At 37.3% G+C, this 25645-nt stretch overlaps 1 protein-coding gene across 7 annotated transcripts in view; it reads left to right on the top strand.

The window, feature by feature from the left end:
* Positions 1-16981, top strand: part of cdh4 (cadherin 4, type 1, R-cadherin (retinal)) — a 253284-nt gene extending 236303 nt beyond the window's left edge. For 4 of the 7 annotated variants that reach the window (XM_058791222.1, XM_058791221.1, XM_058791219.1 and 1 more), the window contains 8 exons: positions 5002-5187; positions 6138-6391; positions 8618-8760; positions 11496-11732; positions 11954-12187; positions 12796-12935; positions 13083-13247; positions 14526-16981. In XM_058791222.1, the coding sequence (XP_058647205.1) occupies positions 5002-5187; positions 6138-6391; positions 8618-8760; positions 11496-11732; positions 11954-12187; positions 12796-12935; positions 13083-13247; positions 14526-14732 (1566 nt within the window). In that variant the 3' untranslated portion in view covers positions 14733-16981. The remainder of the gene's footprint in view (positions 1-5001; positions 5188-6137; positions 6392-8617; positions 8761-11495; positions 11733-11953; positions 12188-12795; positions 12936-13082; positions 13248-14525) is intronic. The other 3 variants (XM_058791223.1, XM_058791225.1, XM_058791220.1) reach the window with 2 other exon arrangements.
* The last annotated feature ends 8664 nt before the right edge of the window (positions 16982-25645 follow it).

Genomic DNA, 25645 nt, shown 5'->3' with positions numbered 1-25645 from the left:
TCTAGCAACGCTTATGGTCCAGAATGAGATGGAGAGTTGGGAGGGAGGGACTTAGGATAGACCTCCATTCATCTTTTCTGTGATACCTCCCCTATGTAATACACACTAAGACTCTCTCATCCGTGCATTAGACGCTTTCTCTGTCTGAATAAACAGTGAGGCCAAAACAGAGCGAAACTGAAAGCAAGACAAAAATCAAATGAACTCATTGCTCATCAACCTACTTGATTACTCTTGATACTTTCTGAAATTGTCAAGTTTCGAAAGTTTTTTTTCCTCCACGCAGGCTTGAGCGCTCTGGCGCACACGTCCTTGTCCATCGCAGCGTCCGTAATTATACAGTGCAGCAAAAGAACAACTCCAGCGTTTGGGTTGTCTTGTCTTAGCTCAATGCGTATGACAGGTCCTAACAGAGCAAGTTAACCCAGATGACACCAGCAATTAAGTCCCACACTCGGCACATGCTCTCGCTCCCAATAACAAACACTTGTGTCACATATCACTGAGCCGAGAGAAAATTACCCACAACTGGTTTACGGCGGGCTCGCACGGCCTGACACTTGCGAGAGGTTTGTTGATTCAGTCAGCGGTTTGTGAAAGACTTGCTGAATCTGTTTTTTGGAAATAGTAGGCCTACACTAGGAAGAAAGAGAAAGAGCAAAAATATAAAACACCTTGACGGTGGAGCCCAGACAGCAAATTGACTTGCTCGTAAGCGTATGAAATTCTTCACCACGTGCGTTGCTAGTTAAACGCAGACAAACATTTCATTAAAGTAAAGCTTTAAAGCTGAGATTATGAACGTCGGAATCAACTTCTCATCGACGCTTTATGGCTTTAGGCCGTGGAATTGGGCTGGCGCTTCTTCCAATTGCGTGCTTGTGACAGACGCAGACGTACACTGAAGCACATACGCACCATCTTTCGAGCAGAATTCATGAGTTATGTGCTAGAACTAATTTGTTTTGTTTTTCATCCATCCTATCTCTCACTCTCTCTCGCTCTCTCATTCACCCACACAGACTGAGTCGGAGCAGGGTAGAAATGTTCTGTGATTATTTGCATTTGACAGAGGCATGAAGCAGTATACATCTTGCCGTAGGAGACCCTCAGAAACGTAAGCAAGCTAATTAAGCGAAATTGCTTGAGGGGGTGTAAATCTAGCAGATATATCGCTTCCAATTTGAAGACAGCCGTATGTTTTATTCATGTAAAAACTGCATGAATATGGAAAGAGCCGTCGCTTCTCGAAAGTAAAGCAAAATAGTACTGCATTTTAAGATGTAACTGATCACTCTCTGTTTTGAAGCACCATGTAATGACTGCCATGTAATAAGCGACTGTAATGGCAATTATAATGATGATGAAGATGATGGTGGTTTAGAAGAAGATGATGAACACAGTGGACCTGAGAGTTTATCGCCACGGGAGAAAGTGTAAATATACTGTACCACAGGCTTTATCGTCAATGCGAGGCATTAATGTTTATGTGCTACAATGCTATGGATCTGTTTTCTTTAGAATGCCATAAAATCACGTCTCTGTAGTCGTGTTTTTCATCTTGACTCTGTGTACAGATTTTTGTTTCTCTCTAGTCTCTATTTTTACTTTTATATACTCTCTAAATCTCTCTGCAGATGCGTGTTCTGTTTGTTTGTTTGTTTATTGTTTTTTTTGTTTTGACAGAAGCCCCGGAATACATTTACAAGCATCAACATTTTTGATATTATTGTGATTAGGTATAATCACTCAACAAGTAACAAGTATATCACAAATACATTGATTTAGGGTTGTTTTACTATTGCAAGTCAGAATAACGTTTAAAGTCGAAAGAAAGTACAACTCAGCAAAAGTGCTTCTGTGATCATTTATTTAAGTAAAAATGAAAAGAAAAAAAAAACAAAATCAACACACCGAAGAAACTTTGTTTTATATGATTAATTCTTTATTTATTTATTTAATTTTAGCTTCTAGACTGAGCTGTTTACAAGTATAAACTCTTGACTGAAGTGAGATTTAAAACAAATAATAATATTGGGCAACACGCTCAGCCTGTCATTAAATATAAATGGTGTTATTAGTAATGAATATCTTTAGCTCTTCCAACTGACTTGCCTGACTTGAATGTAAATGTACTGAATATTGATGAAAGACATTATTCCTCTAATTAATTCATTTTTGTCACAGATCATTTCTGTATTTAAGTATAATCAAACTAGCACATCTAATATGGTTTTTTAATGAATTATTTCTTTACATATATTTAAAGAGAATGTGGCTCAAATGTTTCCCTTGGTTCCAAAGCAGAAAGAAAAGAAGAAAAATTAATTTTCTTTTTTACCTTTGTCTATCCTCTGAATTTCTTCCCTCTTCTCCACGCAATAATCCACAAATCATAACCAAGTATCGCTTTCCTTGTGACAGCGCACACACACATGCAACATGCCTTCACACATACATAACACGCAATTTCAAAATCTTATTGAACTAGCCTCCAGAGGTTTTTTTTTTCATCAAACTGGAAGCAGTAGCCTATAGAGAAAGCATACTCTGATTTTGCACAGATCAATCAGTCGCTCAATCATGTCTTCTACTGTCCTGTCCTCTACTGGTCTCTTGCACCCCATCCTGGAAAGGACACAGCACATTTGTTTGATCTCAACAGAGTGTTTTCTGCTTATCAGTAAATGCAGCTGTGCATCCCAGACAGCGTGCAGCCGGAGAGATGGGACGGCCCTGTGATGTTTTCATCACTACAGCCAGTAGATATTACTGTCTCTCTATCATTCTCTCCTTTTGACGATTTCAACCAATAAACCATGAAAATAAACCACAATTTATTCTATTTTAAGTGTCTGAAGTATATATGTAAGCGTCTTTGCCAGTGTTGGGGAGTTGCTAAGTAAATGTAGCGCAGATAATCATTAAATTTTTCTAAAATAACACTTCATGAACTGCTTTTTCCAGTGAGTGACATTTGTAATCGAACAAACTCAGGCATTAATCAAACACGCTACTCTTAACATGTTCGTTAGGTTAATTTGGATTCTTCAGTTAAATGAAATGTACTCCGACTACAGGCATCCCAAGTTCGATTCCCGACTCAAGGACCTTTCCCAGATCCCGATGATGTGTAGCTAACTTCTAAAGAATATAAAGTTTGCTTGTTAGTATTGTAGCTTTCATAAGTAGTTTGTAGTGTAGCAAATTACTTTTTCAAGTAGCTAACTACTTTAAGAATAGCTATTGTAAGTACTCTTATTAAAATTAAGGTAGTACTACAAAAAAAATAATAATAATTAAAAACATTTTTATTGTAGTTAAGCCATGGTAACCACAAATGAACCATGGTTTTGCTACACTAACCATAGTTTAGCCATGGTATTTGTAGTCAAACTGTGGTTATACAAATGGCACTCGGTCCACCAAAAAAACATGGTTACTACACTTTTACTATAATAAAACCTTATTGTTTTATTGCTAAGGGTTGTTAGCTTGTTTACAGCTTTTAGCATTGCTAGTTTTGTTGTTACTTTAAGAATAGCTTGTTAGTCCTTATTAGTAGGATGTAGTAGCTTTTTTTAGTATCTTGTACACTACTTTTCAAGTAGCTAACTAGTTTACGAACATCTAATTAGTCTGTGTTTGCTTGTTAGTAGCTGTTAGTGTTGCCAATTTTATTTTGCTAACTACTCTTAGTGTAGCTTATTAGTCCTAATTGGTATAGTAGCTTTCATGTGTACCTTGTAGTGTGGCAAAATACATTATCAAGTAAGAATAGCTAATTAGTTCATATTAGTATATTAGCTGTTGTTAGTAGCTTGTAGTATAGCTAACTACTTTTTAGAGTAGCAAGGTTGACTGTTGTGAAAATACTTTATATAATGACTAGCTTTAATCTTAAGAAGCTGCACTTAAAAGTAAATAGCCTCCACTGCAGCACAGGTCTCTACTGAGCATGTAGCAGTGTGTATTTGGCTGAAGTCTCTGCTGCATGGTGATGCCATTACTGTAAACAGCATCTGGCGGACACACTTCATAACCCCTTTAAACAGTAGATTACTGAGCTGTAATGAGCTTGTGTTTGTGTGCTACAGCTTGCCGCACATTTGCACCTTGGGCTGTGGGTATAGCTAGTAGAGTGTGATATTCTTTCAAGAGCCATGTGTAACAAATGAGATCCAAAACTTACCCCTTACATTGTCTGTAATGTTAACTTGAACTACTGTAATACTCGGAAGCCATCCCAAAAAGCTGACAAGTCCAATAACAAAGCCCTCAAGGAACTGTTTGGTAATAACCCATGAACCATTACCATTGTGCCTGAGCAGGACACTTAACTCTAGGTTCCTTCAAGTCAATTTTCCATGTAATAGATTGGCCCTAATTATTCCCAAGTATTTGGTATCCTAATCTGTATGAATTCCATTGCAGTAGAAACAAAATACCAGACCAGAAATGTTCAAACACATGATATCAGGGGCCAGATTTAATAACAGCTTGCGCCAGCGCAAACCGTCTTTTGGCGTTAAAATAGTACTGTCAGGATTTACTAAAGACGTGCACTGAAGTACACAGGTACACAGGTGCCATTATTTAATGCCCCAAAAAAGCATGTCTTAAAGTAGGTGGTAGTTTGCGCTGCTCTTGGTAGTCTGGTCATAATGGAAATGATCTGGCTGCATCTGTGTTTTTTAATTTGCGCATTGTCAGTAAATCACCCGCAGAATTTTCCCCTTCCATCTGCGCTTATTGTGCTCTAACTCTAATTTGCCCTGTTTAGTAAATCTGGCCCTAGACCTTTGTATCTTCACTGTTGTGGTCATTTTTACAACTAACTTTGAATCAACTGGTCCCAGTGCGATTTTATAGTAAGTGTTTGAATTTTTGTTTTGCATTTTTAACTGTCTGAATACATTTGGACGTTGTAAGTTTATTGTATGCTTCTGTTTGTCTTAAAAGAATTATAGCATCTCATTTTGTGTCTTCTCTTGCTCTTAGTTCCTAGGGGAGGTCCCAGAGAATGCTGTGGGCGTGGTGGTGGCCAATTTGACAGTCAGAGACAAGGACCAGCCTCATACACCAAATTGGAACGCTGTCTATAGAATTACTGGAGGAGATGCGATGGGCCATTTCGCTATACGCACTGATGAGATCACCAATGACGGCAAGGTCATAGTGGTTAAGGTAGGTGTATCCAGTTGGTTACATTATTAAACATTATTCGTGGTTCTCAGACTGCTGATCTTTTGATTTTTAACTCTGCATACTCAAACATTCAACACTCTCATCCACTGTACAGTATGTCCTCTGTCTTCAGACATGGAACAGCTTTAGCTGGAATTTGCTTTAGAAAGGCATCATTTCCACTTAGAAATGAATGAGAAATCTAAAAACCTTTCCTCAGCATATCTAAGTACTATTTATATTAAAACCTTTTCAATTTAATTTAAGAAATGGTCAAAAATAATACTTTAAACTGCTAAAAAACAACGATAATGGAAGAAGCAGGAGATTACAACCCAACACAGGTAATTAGTTCACAAATAAATAAAAAAAAATAAAAAAAATCAATGATGCACAATCTTTTATCTTTCCCCCCAGTTTTGTAGCCTTTGCTGCTCTAATATTCAAGTGTCTGTGATGTGTAACTTCATGTGTATGCATATGTTTTGCACACTTTGTTTGGCCATTTGCATGGTGAGTGTGAGAGAGAGCGATAGAAGCCTTCGGCAAAAATGTATTTCAGTCTCTTTGGAAGTGTTACACAGCTTTCACGGTCGCATGCGGTTCGGCACACCACATTTCTACCCACGAAACAGCTGATCGCCTCACGCTCATCTCCTCGTCAACTCCTTCTAACCTTTACTCTAGGGTTCACTTAATCTCTTAACTCAAACTGAAGTCACTTTCTGTTCCTCCTCTAACACTTTTGGAGTCTCATTCAACCTGACAGTGAAGAGTTAGTTTAATGTCTTTTATTGAAATGGGTTTTGCTTCTTTCATTGAATGGCTTCATTGAATCAAAAAAGCCTCTTGCTCATGTTACCAGATCTAAAATCACCTTCCTATTGTTAGAGCACAATCAAGTTCTTTGAAATCTGAAGGAACTTTCGTGTTTGTGTGCATACGTCTAGCCGGTTGACTATGAGAGGAATGATGCCTTCACGCTGATGGTGGTGGTGTCGAACCAAGCTCACCTGGCCAGCGGGATCCCCTCCTCGCCTTCCTCATCTGCTGCTGTTTCCATCAAAGTACTGGATGTCAATGAGGCCCCCGTCTTTCCTTCCAACCCTAAAATCATCCGTTTTGAAGAGGGAGTACCTGCTGAAACCACCCTCGCTACTTTTGCTGCACTGGATCCAGACCGCTTCATCCAGCAGACTATCAGGTAGAGAGGAATGACAGCAGGTGCTTTTGTCTGTCTGTATGAAACTCGGGATGTCAATCTTTCAGAGTGACCGTAAATGTCAATCATTTATGTTCTTACTCGCTCAAACACACACATAGGTTAGTGACAAAGTGTGTCTACAATGATAAAAAGGGGAAAAAAAATTTTAAATTAAGTTTACTCCAAAGATGACAGGTTATTATTAATATTCGCTTAATTTTTACGTTTTTATACATTTAAAAAAAAATTGTATACCTTTTTCAGTCAAAAAGTCTGATTAAACAGCTCAGTGTCAAGTGATGTAACCATTAAATAAAATCGCATACATTTTTCTTACACACTAAATGCACTTGAGCATATATATCCTAATCACTCTCTTTTTTTTGTTATGAGAATAATGACCTCTGGAGTCAGGAGTCCACTCTGTTAAATAATTTCCTGTTTTATGGCTTTCTACATGATTTGACACCACACAGGGTTTTTAAAACATTAACAGTGTTTTAAATAATAATAATAATTAATAATGTTATTATTACTTCTATTATTATTATAATTATTATTACTATGTAGGTTTTTATTTTTTGCAGTTACAATTTATTAAGACCTACAAAAAAATCTAAAAAAAGATTTTTCACAAATTGAATATGTATATCATAGATGTATATTCCAGTCATTAATGTATTTTTACTAACTTATTTATAAAAATAAAAAATCAGTGTCACATTATTGACCTATATATTATCTAACTACATATATACACAATTATACAGTACATCGCATTTGCGTGAAAACTTATTTTTGTCACACTGTTTCTAATCTAAATATGTCTCATTACAGCAATACTGTTAATTAAATGCTTTTAAATAGTTTTGAAGTCTTATTGAATGATCGATTGAGTCAGCAATTGCTATTGTTCATTTACATAAAGCATTCATTAGCCGAGTGACACACATGAATAGCAAATCAAGATGTCCTCCACTTAAAGCCTAGTATATTCTACCCACTCTTTTCACTTTTCAATTTTCTGCTGAATCATGCTTGAGTTTTAAAATTCCCATAAATCCATGAGGGCTTTATTTGACTAGTGAGTTTAAGAGCCATTTTTATAGAAACCAGGTTTAAAACAAATCCATCACTCCTGGGTGCAGGTCAGCCCCTGACTTTGTAAGCGAACGTCACATGCGATTTCCATACTGCGCTGTATGTCAGGTGATGTAGCACGAATCGTTCGCACCATTAACACCCCGGGAGCAGCTAAATGCTTTTAATTGACTCTCTCCTGTTCTAGTCCCTTGGTTGTGCCTGGGTTGCCAGGCAACAGGGTGAAAGGTCGTCGAGTAATGAGCCGAACCGTTCCCCACACTGCTGCTTCTATTGTGTCTCTCCCTCTCTCTCTCTATCAGTCGTTCATGCTTGATCTCTCTTGATTTCTTTTTTTCATGACTCAGAAGTGTGCAGGCAACATGCCAGCTTGAAGTATCGATCCAAAGTTTGCCTCCCTGCACGTTCACTCACACACTTGGGGGACCTTCACTAGACTTGCTCCATAGATCACTGTGTGCGAGGAACAGTTCGATCAATACGGTCCACACTGTGGCGCTCTCGCTCTCTGAATCTATCAATGTTATAGGCTCAAATAAGTCACAGGAAAGTGCTTAGCAAACAAAAGACCCTGACAAACAAACAAACAAACAAAAAGATGCAGTGTGGGCTTGATTATTAGCAATACCGAAATAATTTGCGCTTATAATCGAACACCAGTAGCGAATCGACGCAGTGGCATTCTTACCAACTTTTGAGACCTGGTCTGGCAGATAAATAGGCTATAACTGTTTTTAACTTCAGTGTTTTGGATTAATAGCGCAGAAGCCTGATACATTACCCAATAATATATAGAAGAAAGATTATGTGTCACATCTGTGATTTGATTGAGTGTAAATGTTTCCACATTTCTCTGTGCGGATCCATTGATCAGAACAGAGCCCATGCTGTGACTGAATGAGGGACATATCTTAATAATCCACACGCTATATCCTCATAACAGACTAAATATGATTTTAACGGCATTTAAATGGATTGATGATCTCAAAGTTCTACATTATTACCCTCAGCCATACTGTTACAGCATAAATTATGATTGAACGTTGAGCTCTATGGCCGCTTCTTGCGGATGCTTATGGATTTTTATCCGGAGTAATCTGATGAACAAATGCTTTTGGCCTTCAGGTACTCCAAACTGTCAGATCCAGCCAACTGGCTGAAAATCAACAGGACCAATGGAAGGATTACCACCACGGCGGTGCTGGACCGTGAATCGCCGTATATGAAGAAAAACGTGTATGAAGCGACCTTTTTGGCCGTGGACAACGGTAAGAATAGAGGGTGGGAATTGGAAAGTTTGAAAGAAATCAAAACTTTGAGTGTTGATGCGTTAAAAGTGCTGTATATGGGAGAAAATGGATTTAAACGATTGGGTAGGTCAGTTTGGAGAGAGTTTGGTTAGCTTGAACTTAATTTGTCCCACAGAGCCAAAAAGCTGTTCACAGCCTATCGATTCATAACCTATCAGCACTGGCACGTTTTCAAATCTGATTGGATTTCATTCTCATGCTCTATTCAACCAAGATGGTGTTCCAGTAAAGCTGCTGTCCAATCACAGTTGATTTGCCTGTCCATTTTTACACAAACTTTCCTAAATAGACTAATTGCTTAACACCATCAGAAAACATCAGGAGGACTTTGTTATGAATAGGAACCCATATTTAATGTCTAATTTTTTTCTGTAAAACAAAGGTTAAATGTGTTCAGAAAAGTTATCATAGTTTTAGTGACACTGACATAAATTATAAACCAAGTATGTTTTTAGATTTTTAACAAAAATTACATTTGTACCAAGGCGGGAGATTTTACCCCACCTATGGGGCAAATGCCCCCATGGGTGGGGTAAAATACCCCCTCCCACCCAGTCAAACAAAGCAAAAAAGAATATAATCAATAATTATGGATTACAAAATTATAATAGCCTATTTGAAAAAAATGTTAGCTGTTGCTAACTGGCTAGCTAACTAGCTATCTGATGCTAACTTGAGGTAATTATTAAATATAAAGTCCAAATATTTTGATTCAACTAACTAGTTAGAATATATTTGAAGGAAAAACACAAAACTTGATGTTCAGAATAGAATAACTAGAGTAATTGCCATTGCCCCATAGGGGCGTTTTACACCACCTGGCTGGGAGCGTTTTACCCCACTGACTATGTTTGAGAAAACAATTATGTCATTCTGAAAATATAATTATATTTTTATTAAATAACACATACTCTCTATCTACAGGCCCAACTGTTCTCATATCATATATGATATAACTGATGTTCTACAAAATAACGAACTTTCAAACACTTTTTTTCTTACTGCTGAAAATTTGATAATTTACTGTGAAATCTGTTTTCTCTTCGGTACATCACCAGTGTAAGCTTCATGGTGAAAACTTCTACATCACTCTCGTCAACGTAGTCCATAGTTACAATAAAAACTGATCTTGACTTTATCTTGTGGTTATTTTGGGAAAAACAGTAGGGGGGGGCATTTTCCCCCACTCTACCCTATATATTAGGATGCACGATATTATCAGACAAATATCAGAATCGGCCGATAATGGCTTTAAATGTACATAAATGTCCCGATATGAAAAATTATTATTGTTTAATAATTGTTTATTGTTATTTTCAAATCTTGAATGTACTGTCATTATAAAAGAACTTCATTGTTGTTTATTTAATTCTAACGAATAAGTTAAACTAACCAAAATGTAAAAAATTATTTATAATTTCTGCACAGGAGAGACTTGATGTTGTTTCCAAACAAAAGGAAATATATCGGCATCGGCTATCGGCCAAAATGAGTTGAAAAATATCGGCATATCGGATATCGGCAAAAATCCAATATCGTGCATCCCTAATATATATGCTTATTTACAGGAACTGTTCAACAAACCAGTTCACTAAAATAAATGGGAGCATCGAATGCTCTGAGAATGTGGATAGTTGAACGAACTGATTTGCAGGAAAGAATGAATCAGATTTTCAAAAGACGCATCTGAAGAAGAATCATTTAGGGCAAACTGATTTATTAAGATGACTCACACTTTCCAGTTCTACATATGAAAAATAAGGTTGTTAAGGACAAACCAGTTTTCTGCAATAAATCAATCTATCAAATTCTACATAGGTAAAAAAAAAAAATGAAAAGAGAACTATTTAGGACAAACTGATTTATTGGAATGAATCCGACTTTCCAACATTACAATACATATGAGAAAGGATGATCTCAATTAACCATTTCCAATTGAAATTGAATTGAATTTATCTAAATTAAAACCAAACCAATCCACTAAAATGAATTATTAATGATTTTAGGCAAGCATGTTTGATTATATTTATAACTCTTCAAAATGTAGAAGATGAAATTGCTTAACATAGGGTATTGCTTCACAAGCTCAGAAAATATCAGGGGAAGTTGGTATGATTAGGAAATTGACCAATCCATCTACTTGTCTTGGTGTGTTTTTCCCAGAAGTTTTCAAAGGTGTCCATAGTGGGAGGCCTTATCATGACAAAGGCATATTGGCCTAAATCAATACATCTTTAGGGACTGGCATTTTGTATAGCAGTTGATACAGACGTCCAGGGTTGACGGGTTGTATTTTAGACTCTTAGACCTTCTAATAACAGAATTTGACAGAATCAATCTTTATAATATCTAGCCTGTTACTCAGTCAGAGCTTTGGGAATGATACTGTGCCATGTTTTCCACAAATGCCCCTCGTCTGTGATGGCAGATTGTGTTTTGAGAACGAGTAGGTATATATCTGGCCTCTGTTTTTGTCTTTGATTCACACACAGCCTTAGGGAGCAGATGTGTCTGTTTCTTCAGGCGAAGTTATTACACATATCTGTCCTCTGAGAAAGCCCAGCTCCATTAAAGGGAAAACAGCTGTGTGAAATATTTATGTGCAGTTATCATTTCTTCTATCTGACAAAATTGAGAGTTTTCAGGACAAATACATAAACTTTACGACCATAACTCCTCTTTCTGTCTCTTAGGTTCCCCTCCTGCCACAGGAACTGGTACTCTCCAGATTTATTTGATAGATGTGAATGACAACGTGCCTGTCTTAGTTCCTCAAGAGGCTCTGGTCTGCGAGAGGTCACGACACGGGTATCCAGTCAACATCACAGCCTCAGATTTAGATTCAGAGCCCAACGCCGGCCCGTATGTCTTTGAGCTGCCCTCTTACCCCTCTTCTGCCCGCCGTAACTGGACCATTTCACGCCTGAATGGTTAGACTTGGATTTTACATATTACAAATTCAAAGCATTCAAGGCTTTTACCATTTCAACAGGTCGTTGTAACTTCAGCTAATGCGTTTGCTGTCAGTTAAAAAGTTTTCCTTCATCCAACATTAATAATAGATATGCTGACAGAAAATAGATATGCTGTTAATATGAAAATATAATTTCCAAATATTTAATTTTGGATTTAATTTTCTATCTCTGTCTAGGTAATTATGCCCAGTTGAAACTCCGGATCCCATACCTGGAGGCAGGCATGTACAGAGTTCCCATTTTAGTTTCCGACTCGGGAAACCCTCCGCTGTCCAACACCTCTGTCTTGAAGGTGAAGGTGTGTCCCTGTGATGAAAACGGAGACTGTACTGTGATCGGGGCAGTGACTGTGGCCGGGCTGGGAACCGGAGCCATCATCACCATCCTCATCTGTATCATTATACTGCTCAGTAAGTGATGGATGGATTAGCGTGCAGATTGATGGTTTGATTTATAAATGAACAGATGATTAAATCAGAGAGTGCAACAAAATCAAATCTCCACAACATCAGTAAATTGTGATTAATAACCTTTCAACATGTCATTTAATTTTTGATTATGCATTTTCATTGAACTGTCAGTCAACATTTTCTCAGCTTTATGAACCTCCTAACAAAGTCTCCTTAAAAGTATGTTCAGGACTATTCCCATTCAATGCATGTGCCATCTAAAATTTTAAATGCAACTTATAAAAAGTATTATATAATAAATTATATTATAAACTTCCAAAAAATATGATATTATATTATATTATGTTGCTTCACTGTATTTCTAAACAAATTAATGCAGCCTTGGTGAGAATAAGAGATTTTTCAAAAATCTTACCAACCCCAGAACAGTGTACTCTACCAGTAGACTTACACATCTAAACTTATACTATATATAAGTGCATCAGAAAGTGTTTTGTTTTCTTAGATCATGTCTTATCTTGCCTAAGGCACCAAATAAGTCTGGACCGCCACTGGTGCCCTGTCAAAATTAGAAAATAGGTGCATGACGCCCCTTTATTTTTTTTTAGGTATGGTTCTGTTCTTTGTGGTGTGGGTGAAGCGAAGGGAGAAGGAGCGTCAGACGAAACCCTTATTGATCGACCCTGAGGATGACGTCAGAGATAATATCCTGAAGTATGATGAAGAGGGAGGAGGAGAGGAAGATCAGGTCAGTGTCACACACATCATGCTGTGATCGATTTTCGAGTCAAGGCTGTTTTGAAACTTTCAAAAGTTTGCTGCTTTTTTGTCTGTTGCAAGAGCATTTCTGACCTTGCTTCAGACGTGACCTGGTATATTTTTATTTCTGTTTCAGGACTATGATCTGAGTCAGCTGCAGCAGCCCGAGTCTCTAGATCACATAATGAGCAAGCCTGCAGGTGTGCGGAGAGTGGACGAGAGACCCGTTATCCTAGAATCTCAGTACCCTGTCCGGCCCACGGTGCCACACCCAGGGGACATCGGGGAGTTCATCATTGATGTATGCTCCCTCGGTTTCTTATCATGAATATAATCTAGTTAGACCTCAGTTTCAACTAATGCCTGCAGAGGGACATTGGAAGGAAATACAGTTTTCATTTGTAATGAGATTGGAAAGCCATACTTAAAAGAGGTCATAACAATTTTCTTTCCTGATGTCCACTTTTAATCATAGTTTATTTTGGTAGAAATCATTCAGAACATCAACAAATTGGAAAGAAAAAGAGTTCTGAATAATTTCTGCAAAAAATAACTAAATAAGATTAGTGGAACTCATAAATGTATTGTGTTATAACAGAATGTGGCAACACTTTACTTAAAGCCTTTATGTATAATGCATTATAAAAGTCTGTTTAATGCTGTACAATCTCATGAATAATTGTAACCACAGTTCATACATTATAACACTTACCAATTCATTGTTACACTATGCATTTTAAATTCAGTTATAATTATTTACGACAAGATATAATGAAATACAACGCACATTATGAATAATTATAATGCATTATACCCTATAATAACGCTTAATGATGCAATATACATACCCTGTAAAGGCTTTAAGTATAAAGTGTTACTGAAAATGTATAATTCTATGCTGAAAAGTGACACACAAAATGTGACGTATTAAAAGTAAACTTCAGCTACTCTTTCCCAACCTTGTGCTGCTTTAAGATATGCAGAGTAGCAGGTGCTACATACAAGCATAAACAGCATAATTTATAGTCCTTTTCAATTTGGTTAATTAGCTTTTTCTGTAATATTTTCCATTTTAGTTTGTTTTGTAACTTTGCTGTGTGCTTTTGTTGTTTTTATTACTTGAATTATTTACATATTTTTATTTAAATACATTTTCTATTTTATTTCAGTTTTTGTTTTTGTCATTTTAGTTCTTTCAATTAGCTGCCAAGTCAGCATTTCAAATTTTCAAGTTTTTGATTTAATATTTATATTTTATTTCAACCTTAGTTCAGTTGCCAAAAACAATTTTAATGGTTGGATGGATAGACATGTGTTCATCTGATCTGCCTGAGGTGAGAAAAAAAAAAAAAAGAGTCATTTTTGCAGCTTAGTTTAAAAAAAAAGATTTTTCACTGAGCAGGAAGTTACAGCCTGTTTTCATAGTGCATCAAGGTCTTTCATCTGAAACGATCAAGCAAAATTTGATTCCTCCTGATGTGACTCCTTTAAGCACTTTTCTCAGCAGCGGCTTTCAGAACGTTTTGTGTGCATCTGTTCCAACAGCCTCGTCTGACGTTCTCTCCCTCTCTCGCATTAGGGTCTGCGCGCGGCGGATAATGACCCCACTGCTCCTCCCTACGACTCCCTGCTGGTGTTTGACTACGAGGGCAGTGGCTCCACAGCGGGCTCCGTTAGCTCCCTGGACTCCTCCAGCTCTGGAGAACAGGACTACGACTACCTCAATGACTGGGGTCCACGCTTCAAAAAGCTGGCAGACCTCTACGGAGGAGGGGGAGAGGACTGAAGGTGGAAACTCGAGGAAGACGGAGGGGAACGGAGAGGGCCAGGAGGGACAATTGGCTTCTCGGATGTTTTATCGAGAAGTCGTACGCCAAGCCTCCAAGTGGGCTGATTATCTCTCAACTAAAGTTCCTCTGCACGCTACGGAGGCATCGAGAGGGGAGGATATTGCCCTGCAGCCTGCTCTGGACCTTTGCTGCAATCCACAAGTATTTTACGGCTTTTTACAATATTTCGCGTTGTGGTTTCTTCAGTGTTGTTTTGTCACTCCTCTCGGACCACCTAGAGGCTCAAGATGGAATCGAGTTGCGACGATGAATTCTCGGCGTGCGGGAATCAAAAAAAAAAACGAGTGCGCACGCTCGTTTTTCTGTTCGCTTTATCACTAAAGAGAGTTCCACACACACTTTTTCTCTCGACTTGAATTTCAGTAGAACAGAAGCACTGTTGTTGATAAAGTGCCTTTTGTGGTGTGTTTTGTATCGGACTCCTGCAATCTCAGGGTCGGTTGCCATTTTGAAAAGTTTCTTCTGTTGGGCACACACTCCCCCGTTCCTGTCTGCTCCTCTCGACTACCTTTTTGCTTTCCGTTCATCGCTGCATTACCGGTGCAGAACGCCTCTTTGACTACTATGTGGAAAACAAACAAAGGAAACAGAGAATGTTTTGTCAAGACTTTTGTTGATAAACACAAGACTCATTTTCCCTTCAGAAATCTCATTCTACCTTGAGAAATTGGAGTGTATGAAGTACAGTTATTCAATTCGAAAAATCTTTTCTTTTTCTTTTTGGTTTAGGATTTGTTTTTTTTTTAACTTGACCGACCACGACCATATAATGTTATGTTGTGTAATGGTTGTGTAAAAAATCAAGGTCTTTATTTTAAAAGAAGAAAAAAAATATTACTGGAGAATGCCTTTTAGCTCATACTCTTGCCTGCCTTGTACGATTTTGTGTTGCGTTTCCGAATTGTAAAGGTAATTTAGGCATGACAAGTTGCCAGACAGTGAGACTAAAAGTGATGGCTGAAGAAACCCGACTCTAAAAGGATTGCATCAGAAGAAACCTTCTTTTTTGTCTTGAACATTCCCCTTTTCTAACTTTATAAGTTGATTAAAATATTATACGTGCATGACTTCTTTCAAAACAATGTCTCAAATCTCTCGCACTTGTTCCTCTGTGGTCAGAATGTGAAAAGTAGTTGGCAAAGAATATACACCATACGGAATAAATATAATCTGAACAAAAAATAAATAAAAAACAAACAAAAAAAGATTCAAAATGTTTAAAATGCTGTAAAATACTTGTTTTGAAACATTTGCTGCTCTTCAAGCTCCAAGTCGGGCTAAATGACAGTGTCTGGGCCCATTTGGTTTTAATTGTGTGTGAATGTGTGTGTGTGTGTGTGTGAGTGTGTGTTTGTCTATATCCTGTAGGATTTTTAAATTCTCTTTTTATATGTTTGTCTTTTGTATTTTTCTCTTTAGGTTTTGCGTTTATTCTTTGGCTATGAGAAATGCAGCAGCGTTCTTTTTGTCTTGTCGTTCTGAAGAAAGTCTGTCTCGTACGTTCTGTCCCTGGATGAGGGTCTAAACCTGCATTGCAGAGAAGCTTACAATCATGCCTGCTCCACCATTCAGTGTAACTGATTTCTCTTTCCATTCATCTCAAATATTGGATGTGGTTTAGAGAATAAACAATCACATTTTTTGAAAAAAAAGAAAGAAAAAAAAAAGACAAATTCTCAAGTCTCTGTCCTGTCCATAATAGGTTCATGTCTCTTTTCTTCTCTCTCATGCTTCCATGTCCCACCTTTCAGCTGCTTGTCATAATGTTTTCTAGGCATGAGTGAACATTGCATTATGCCATCAAGTGACAATTGAATTTAGCTGATATATCGAGTATGGGATTTCTGATTAAGCCATAAAATCAGGCCATTTTAAAATGGCAGCGTGATTATCATTAGAACTTCTGGATTTCCATGCATTACCATTAAATTAACATTGACTTAACATAACTTTGGATGACTGCTCCTCCTACACATTTGCCTTCGGAAGCATTAATAATGAAGCACTCTGTCCAGTGATGACAACACTTATCTGACAGAAAGTTTCCTGGACTTTTCACATGTATTTAAATGAGCCATGAATTTCTGTCCCATGACCCAGTGAAAGGTCAGTGTACTCAAAGGGCATATGGCATAATTAAAACATAAGGCCCACCACTAATGACGAATCTCTGGGAGTGGATTAAAGCTAAAGACCATGAAAATGTATGAAATTACAATTGGGTAATGAGATTAAAAATGTCATAAAAGTTAATACTCTATCTTTTTTTTTTTTTTTTTTTACAAAAAATGTCAACATTTATGTGGTTTCTGCTTTATGCTTTATTAGGACTATCAATCAGTTTTAAATGATAATTGCATTCATTTCTTGATATACTGATTAATTTGCAGAGAAAAACTAAGATAAATGTGTCCGCATCAAAAACCTATCATCTTGCAATCTGTTGCAGTGGAGTTTGTCCATATGTCCAAGGTACACTTAGGTCTTGTATGCCACCTACAATAGACAATTTTTGCCTGATGCTTGCAACTTGCTGTTTTTAAAGCATCTTACGCCATGAGCGCCACATTTTTAAGTCACTTTGTCACAATAAAAACACTAAAATGAAGGGAAAGAAAAGGGAGTTTGGTTTGGACTCTCTACAGCATGCCACAGCTCTTTTGGTTTTGATCACATTTATTAACCTCTTGCCCATTTTAAAGACAGATACATACTGACAGTTTATCAGTGCTCTTCCATTTGTTTCAATCAGTACAACTCCAGCTTGCAGGATCCCTCTCTCTCTGTAACTCTGCTACGCTTTGCATGCTAATGGTGAACATGTTCTGTTTTATCTATTCTTCATATACCAAAATTGTGTATGAGTATCTCTCTGCGGTTTCAATAAGTCAGCACACAGAGAGAGTGAGCCGAGACACCAGAGAGAGTGAGAGCTGTAGGGGATTGGAACTCTCTGCGGCCGTGTCTATCAATTAGTGCTCTGATTAATCCCTTGCTTTAATCTCATCAAGCAGAACACTGCTAATTACCCACAGACGAGAAGAGCGAGGGATGAAGAAAGAGCAAAACTATAAGAGCATGTGTCATTAGATGCAAGAAGGGGTGGTAATAGAGGAAAAGAGGGAGGAGAGGAAAGAAACGCAGAGAGGAGCGATCATACGAGATGGGATCTATCTTTGGGGTGAGATGTTGAAAATCTATGGCTCTCTTTTGTGGAACACAAGAAATTTGGAATAATGTACAGATGGAATGTACAATCTAAAGTGCCTCTAGTTGAGAACTGCAAATCTTCTGTACTAGTACTAAAGTAAGTTCACTTTACTTTAAAAAATGTTGGAAACAAATTGCACAGTTTTTTAGGTTTCCATAGTTTAAAATAGAGGATTAAATCCATGCTAAGAATAATAGTATTTAGAATGTTTGCAGTACAAAATATAACATTATAAATTAAAATAAGCAACATTTGTAAACATTCTAGAGCACATAATTGTACTAAAGGTACAATTCTGGCGCTTTTTTTTTTTCTTTTTTTTCTGAGAGTATACAGAAACAGACAGAGATCAGTGGGAATATCTGATGAATACTGCAGTCGATTAATCACAATTAGGTTTTCCTGAGTACTGAAGAAGCAATCAAACTGATTTGCGAACAAGTCAACTAGTCTAGTTTTTGAATTGAATTTCCTACTCATTGTAAAAAAACTTATTTTGAAGACAAGAAGAAATAAAGGCCTGCAGGTTTAAAACGACATGAGAATGAATAAAAGATAATAGAAATTGAATTTTGGTGAAACATCTCTTAATAGCAGCTCTTGTTTTTAGTAAAGGAAAGCGTTTAAATGCTATAAGATGAATTTTCTTCGTATAGTTGGTTCTCAGGCAGCCAAGCCAAGGCGGCAGAAAGAATATAGTAAGGCACTGATGGATTGTTCTTTCGTGAATACGAACTTACCAGGTGGCTTGCAGCCAACGCTGTGCGTGTTATTAATAAAGTTTGCCCTTTCAAACACACTTAAACATATTTTTCATCTACTCAATACAGACCTAGATTTCGAAGGCCATGAACGAGAACAAATCAATTTGAAAATGATTTGGACAGTGTACATGTGCCTGCGTACATTATTGAATAGGGTGTCTTAATTGAATGTTTACAGGTAAGTGCTGAAAGCATCCTGAGCAAACAAAATCACTCAACGGCTACGCTTTGCTGACTCAGCTCTTCTATTGTGAGATGCAAGTCAACCACAGAAAGTGTTTCAGCTATGTAAATGAAATGAATACAAAGGAGCCTTGCAGTTTATTTGTCAGTGCCTGCTGTAATGGTCGTCCATGTTTCACTAAACCATCATTCAGCATTATAAGTACATAAACTGGAAGTAGATTGTAATATTTAATCAGCTCAATAATAGTATATGTGACCCTGAACGACAAAACCAGTCTTAAGTGTCAATTTTTCGAATAAAAAAGTTTGAATAAATAAGCTTTCCATTGATGTATGGTTTGTTAGGATCGGACAATATTTGAAAATCTGGAATCTGAGGGTGCAAAAAAATCAAAATATTGAGAAAATCGCCTTTAAAGTTGTCCAAATGAAGTTCTTTGCAATGCATATTACTAATCAAAAATGAAGTTTTGATACATTTGCATTAAGAAATCTACAAAATATCTTCATGGAACATGATCTTTACTTAATATGCTAATGATTTTTGGCATAAAAGAAAAATCAATAATTTCGACCCATACAGTGTATTTTTGGCTATTGCTACAAATATACCCCAGCGACTTAAGACTGGTTTTGTGGTCCAGGGTCACATATGCAGAAAAAAATGGAGATAGCATGCCATGTCTTAAACACTAAATTATTGTCGAACACAATTTACTTATATTTGGCAACTGATAAATGTTTTGCTAACGTAGCATCGAGATGGGTCTAGTCACTACTAGGGTGATGTTTAAATCCTGATTCAGCAACATGACAATCCATACCAAAGTCAAAAAGCAGCTTTAGCAGAACTCTGAAATCCCTCTGGGATGCTAAAGTTGGTTCTTCCATAGTGGGCGTGTCTCAAGAGAGACAACTAATTGGCTGTGGCCAAAACACACAATCTCCGTGGATCTGGATTTTGCTGTATATATATTTCAGCTGGAAGGTGTCATACTGTTTCTATTTCAATAATATCATTTTGCTGAGTCTGATGAATTGCATTTTGTGTTTTTGCGAGGTGGTGAGGGATTTGTCAATGGCCCACAAAAGTCAAGTTTGCTGAGTTTCCAGAGTCAGTCAGAAACCTCTCGGGTGAAGTCTTCATAAAAACCAAATGGTGTAATCTGGGAATCACATTAGCCGTGTGAAGTTGTACAGTAGGAAAACTGACAAAAAATGGGAGACATTTTCAGGGGGTGAACACCGATAGTTGCTAGACGCTAGACATAAAATGATCTACAAAACAGCTTATTTACACACCTGTATCTGTAAAAGACTATTAAATATCATGTAGAAACTTTGACACTGATGGGTTTTATTGTTTCAGAATCCCCTTCTGGGGGCTGAAATATTCACACAGAATTTTAATATGGTGTGGGTCTTGTTTTAGGAGCTGTCACTGAGTCATCCGAATGGGAATCTCATTAGCATGATTACAGGTGGAAGAACATTTCTGAATGGTCTGATGGATGATCAGGATACGTTTTAAAACCTGAAAGTAGTCATTACCAGAAACCATCTCTCCTGAATCAGTGCTTTTCATTGCTAATATTTTAGTTTATGTAGTGTATGCTTTCATGAATATCAAAAAGCAGTCTAAAAGAAGTAGAACAAGCATTTAGGAGATGCTGACTCAAGTAGGCCAGGTAAAGAAGCCTCTTTGGATGTACTACAGTTGAGTGTGATACAATAATTTTCTGTCCATGGAACTGCAATGGGAAATCAGTTTGCTCCCTGCATATCCAATATTCATATGGACAATTTGGAGCCAGCAAGTATCTGGAGCAGGTTGCAACCAACAGCCTAATTTAAGAAAAACCTGCCTTGCAGTGCAGGGACTGTGCAAGAATACTGAGGTGGCTACAAATATAACATCGTGAGTGACTCGTTTTACTAGTGCAAGTGCAAAACACTTTTGTCTTTGTAATCGTTCATCAAAATGTAACTTTGAACAATGAACTTGGTGTTACTTTTCTTCATCAAGTCAATTTTGCAGCCCCTCCTTTCATATCAAGAGACTTTTCACAATCCATTCACTTCCCAGTGGATAAAATCAAGTCATGTTCTACTTTTCTTCTCACTGAATATCCTTTTTAACACAGACATGTATCAATTTTTGTGAAAAATGCCTTATGTGATAAACTAAAAAACTGAACGTGACCAGGATCTTTAAATTCAGACAATAACCCCAAAATTATAAATCGTATCCCTTATGTGACCACCTTTCTTCTTCTACAGTCTTAAGTACAATCTATTATTAACACTTATTTGAGGGAGGCACAGCCACAGTACTTTGAAGTAATAGCCGTGGTTTGAGAGGAACACAGGGTCCTCTGGTTCATCGTTTTGGAACGGACAACGAGAGAACAAGAATAGTCACTTTGGAACAATACGTCCACAAATCCTTTATATCCCTTTTTTCCTTTTAGAGTCTGAGAGACCCTTAAGTCCCATTTAGCTGAAAATAAAAGGGCCTGACTGAAATTGGTACAAGGCAACACTTTTTACTTTTGTGTGAGTTTTATGATTACCTATGAGAACAGATTCTAAACAAACGTAAACTTTTTTTTTTTTTTTAATCAACAGCGTGTTCTTCTTGGGGCTGTCAAAGTGACCTCCAAACACAAGTAACATCATGTAAGAACATTCTGAACAGTGCTTTGTAGTAATACAGAGGGTTTTAATTAGGTTGGAAAATTGGAAGTGATAATATCTGATAAATCAACACCTCTTATTTACATTTACATTAGAGTAGTGAGGAGAATCTGGCTACTGTGAGTCCTAAGAAGTAAAATGATTGAAAACGTAAATGATTGATATTGAAACTGCATACCAATTTTCCTAATGGTCTGAATGAAATTATTTAAAATTTCATGGATTATGGGGTAAGAGACTATTTTAGGACTTCAATTATTAAGCAATTATAAAATCCCATTTTAACTAGCATTTCATGAAATTCAAGCAATGTTCAAGCAGTTCGGTGTTAATTTCATTCTTTCATGCTGCATATGTGTCGATTCTGATGCATTTACTCTCATTAATTCTCAAAAATACACACAATGTGCTTTGTAGTTCAATTTATGCATATACACAAGTATTTATTTTGTATGCATCATAAACGCCATGAAGCTTAATCTTTTTTTCAGAGGTGTTATTCCTAATTGTGAATAAGATAAACCTACTTGTAACTTCAACATAATCCTAATGCTTAAAGCTATGTGACCCCCAGTCCATTCCGGAGCTTTATTTGTGACCGCTAGTGAATAGCAGCTGTTGGACATTGTCAATGCAGCTAAAGCTGACAATTTCCATGGGCAGGCAAACAATTACCATTAGGTAGAGCTGCGGCATGTGACATGCTCGAACGTGTGGTATCATCCAAATGAAAATATCCTGTTTATCCTTCCAGCTGAGACACAGCTCATTAGACAGATAGAAATCAGCAAATGTACAGATTTGCTGTTTACACTCAATGTCAAATCTTCAAGTTTCCATCCATTACAGACAGAAACATTGAGCAGGTGCTCATTTGCGGTTGCCTGTGTGTCCTGAAAGCACCATCCTGAGAGAATTTTCTTCATTTGAAGTATAAATTCAGCAGCAACTTTGAGAGTGGATAACGATTGATTGTCTGTGTGCTTGCTTGTTTGTGTACGTTGCATCTCTGTTAATGGCTCCTTTTTATCTGAGAACAGTGGGATCCATTAAATAGGACCAAAATAACAGTGGAAAGGCGCAGCGTTTTTTGTTTTTGTTTTTTTTCCTGCACATTGTTGATGACAGAGCCTTTCCTGCAGGTCAGTGTTTTGATGGTGAATAAAGGCAGCAAGCGAGACATTTAAATGCTTTCAACTTGTTCGTGATGATTGTTTGGACCTCTGTCTGGAGGAATAATCACAAATCAACATGTTTTGATGCATTATGTCTTCAAAATATCAATTCAAACCATAATTACAGACCGAAACTGTCAATTAATAGAGAAATTAGCGTAAACGCTTGATGGATGGTGTTTGGTTGTATTCACAGGGCGCACACTGTTGAATCTAAACTTGAGAAGTTTATCAAAATTGCATTAGGAAAGTGGATTTTGCTGAGTGCACACTAAAATATGATTTATTCCTAGTGTGTTTTGGCTGTGAAATGTATTTGGCTCTAGCTGGAACTGCAGCATTTGAAAGAACAAGCTGTTTCAGTGTCTCATCAATAATAAATCTTCTGAAAAACTATGTATTAGGGATCGGAACATCACAACACACAATGATGGTCGCTGAGCTGATGAATCGGGACAGAATTTAAAGAAGCATATAAATGTGAACTTCCTTGCTCACGGCCTTGTTCAAAGATGCAACAGCGTGCTGGTTTTGATCCGTTGAGATCTGTGCTGAGGGAGGCCCTAGGCGCAGGATTCTTGCTGATGAAACTGTGGTAGTTGTAGAAGACTCACACCGGCACACCAGGGTGGAAACATTCTCCGGTCCAGTAAATGTAATTTCTCCTCTGGGTCATTGCCCGACGGAAGGACTGCTGAGGTGGTACCTTCAACACGCTCTCATGCAGAAAAGCTACATTTTCTTGATAGATTCCTCTTTAGAAACCTTGTTTCTATTTCTTTGGAGCTTTTGCTTTATTAAAATTACTGTGCACGGTAATGTTTAACTGCATAGAGTTTATATTTTAAATATCATGTTGCTCTCTGGAACAATGTATTGTTATTTATAATGTGTAAAACGTTTGCATTAACTGCTGAATATACCTTTAATATTATTGTCATGTTATATAAGCAGAAGCTAGGTAAGATTATTAAGTCAAATCAATATTTCATGCCCATGTTTTTATTTTGGAAGTAGCCATGTGACTATCCACCTCATTTTTCAAGGCAAAAGTAAACTATTTTCTATGAATGTGTGAGACTTCCAACTCATTAGCTAAAGGTAAATGACTAAAATAAAAGTGCAGTAATAATAAATTAAAATATTATGATAGCAAATACTAGTTCGCTATATCAAGCTGTTGATACTGGAAGCTTTACATATTTGAGTTAAAAAAAATGGCCATGTCCATTCTTATGCTGACAATAAGGTGGACAGAAAATAATAAACGTAACAATTTTTGTTAGGTAACCTTTTTTGTTATGTTAGGTAACTTTTCTTAAACAAGGTTTTGTTAGGTAAAGGCAAATGTTCGCTGCAGTCAATTAACTGTTTTAGACAACACAAAAATCACAGATTTTTAGTAAGGTTGAGATGAAAGAAATGAATCCTGTCTAAACTGTGTTTCGCCTATGGCCCAAAAATAACTACCCATCACGACCTCAGACTGAACTTAAAAGTTTTTTAAACAGAACACAAACAGTCAGAGACAGCAGCTTTGGTGTTTATTAGGCAGAATCCTGCAGACTTAAGGCCCTTTGACACCAATGCTGAACTGTTTTCATTCTGATGTTGATGTATAAAAGTAATGTAATAGTAGCAGTTCTGAGGAAACTTTGAAAACTAATTCAAAAATGTTAATAATAACCTCAACTCGACTTTTGTGCAGAACACAAGCGGCTTGAATATTTAGTAGACAATCTCCTATAAAGCGTCAAGGCCCATTCACATCAAAAATGATAACTAACTAACGTTACAGAGTTTTAATAGTCATTCTAAGTTTGTGAGGGAAGTTGACATCAGAACAATAACGGTAACGACAAACATGGAAAAATATCGTTGTAATCACGAATTATTTTTAGCCGAAGAGCGATAAAAAAAATAAATAATAGAAAAAAAAAAAAAAAACCTTAACAGCCAATCTGAATCCATCCTGCTTTAAAGAGCTCGAGCATTTAAAGCAGCAGAAGACAAAAGGGCAACGAGCGTTTATAAAGCGTTAAGGCAAATTTAATGCGTTCCGTAAATTATCGTTATTATCCATGTCGTTGAGAAAAGTAGGTTATTAGCTGAGTCCGGTATCAAAAGGAATGGATATAGCCGCTATATGCCATCACACCTCTCTCTAAAATAATAGGAGCGTTTCCTCTATAATTGAGCAAATACAGGTGAAAGCAAATACGGGCGAGAGAGAGCAGCTGTTGAGGTGGGTCTCATAAATTGAAGTTGACGTAGCTAAAATGAACACATGCACAAAGAAAATGGAACATAATCGCTCCGAGCACGTCTAACAGCGATCCAATGCTAGCTGCTGACACAAGCAATCTCACATCACAGCCACACGACCGCAAGATACATATACAAACACAAGGCATGCGATGACCTCTGTGTACCAATCAAATGTCAGCTTCATTTTTTATGGCATTGACGAGTCGGTAGTGGCAGTGCATAGGCTACCATCTTATGTCGGATGAGAAGTCACAACAGGGGGTCTTTGTTACAGTAAGATTTAGGCTTCCTAACAGCGCCGGGGATAATAGTCGGGTTACAACTGCTCCACCCAATCAAACCTAAAGTCTGTGTGATTTTTCCTCCGCAAGCCGCTGTTTACACAGAACATTCGGTGAGATGTAGCTAGGCAACCAGTCAGCCTCTGCCATCCCCTCTTTCTTCCTCTTGAGAGGGAGCTTATGTGGGCTTAGCTCTAGAGGAACAGTGGCCCTTTGCAGCGAAGAAGGGAATTACCATGGAAAACACTGGATTGCGCCCGCACACAA

This window comes from Onychostoma macrolepis, chromosome 11 (genome assembly GCF_012432095.1).
Source record: "Onychostoma macrolepis isolate SWU-2019 chromosome 11, ASM1243209v1, whole genome shotgun sequence".
NCBI classification, from domain to species: Eukaryota; Metazoa; Chordata; class Actinopteri; order Cypriniformes; family Cyprinidae; genus Onychostoma; species Onychostoma macrolepis.
Note: the sequence above shows the minus strand (reverse complement) of the source record. Positions and strands in the feature narration are given on the sequence as shown.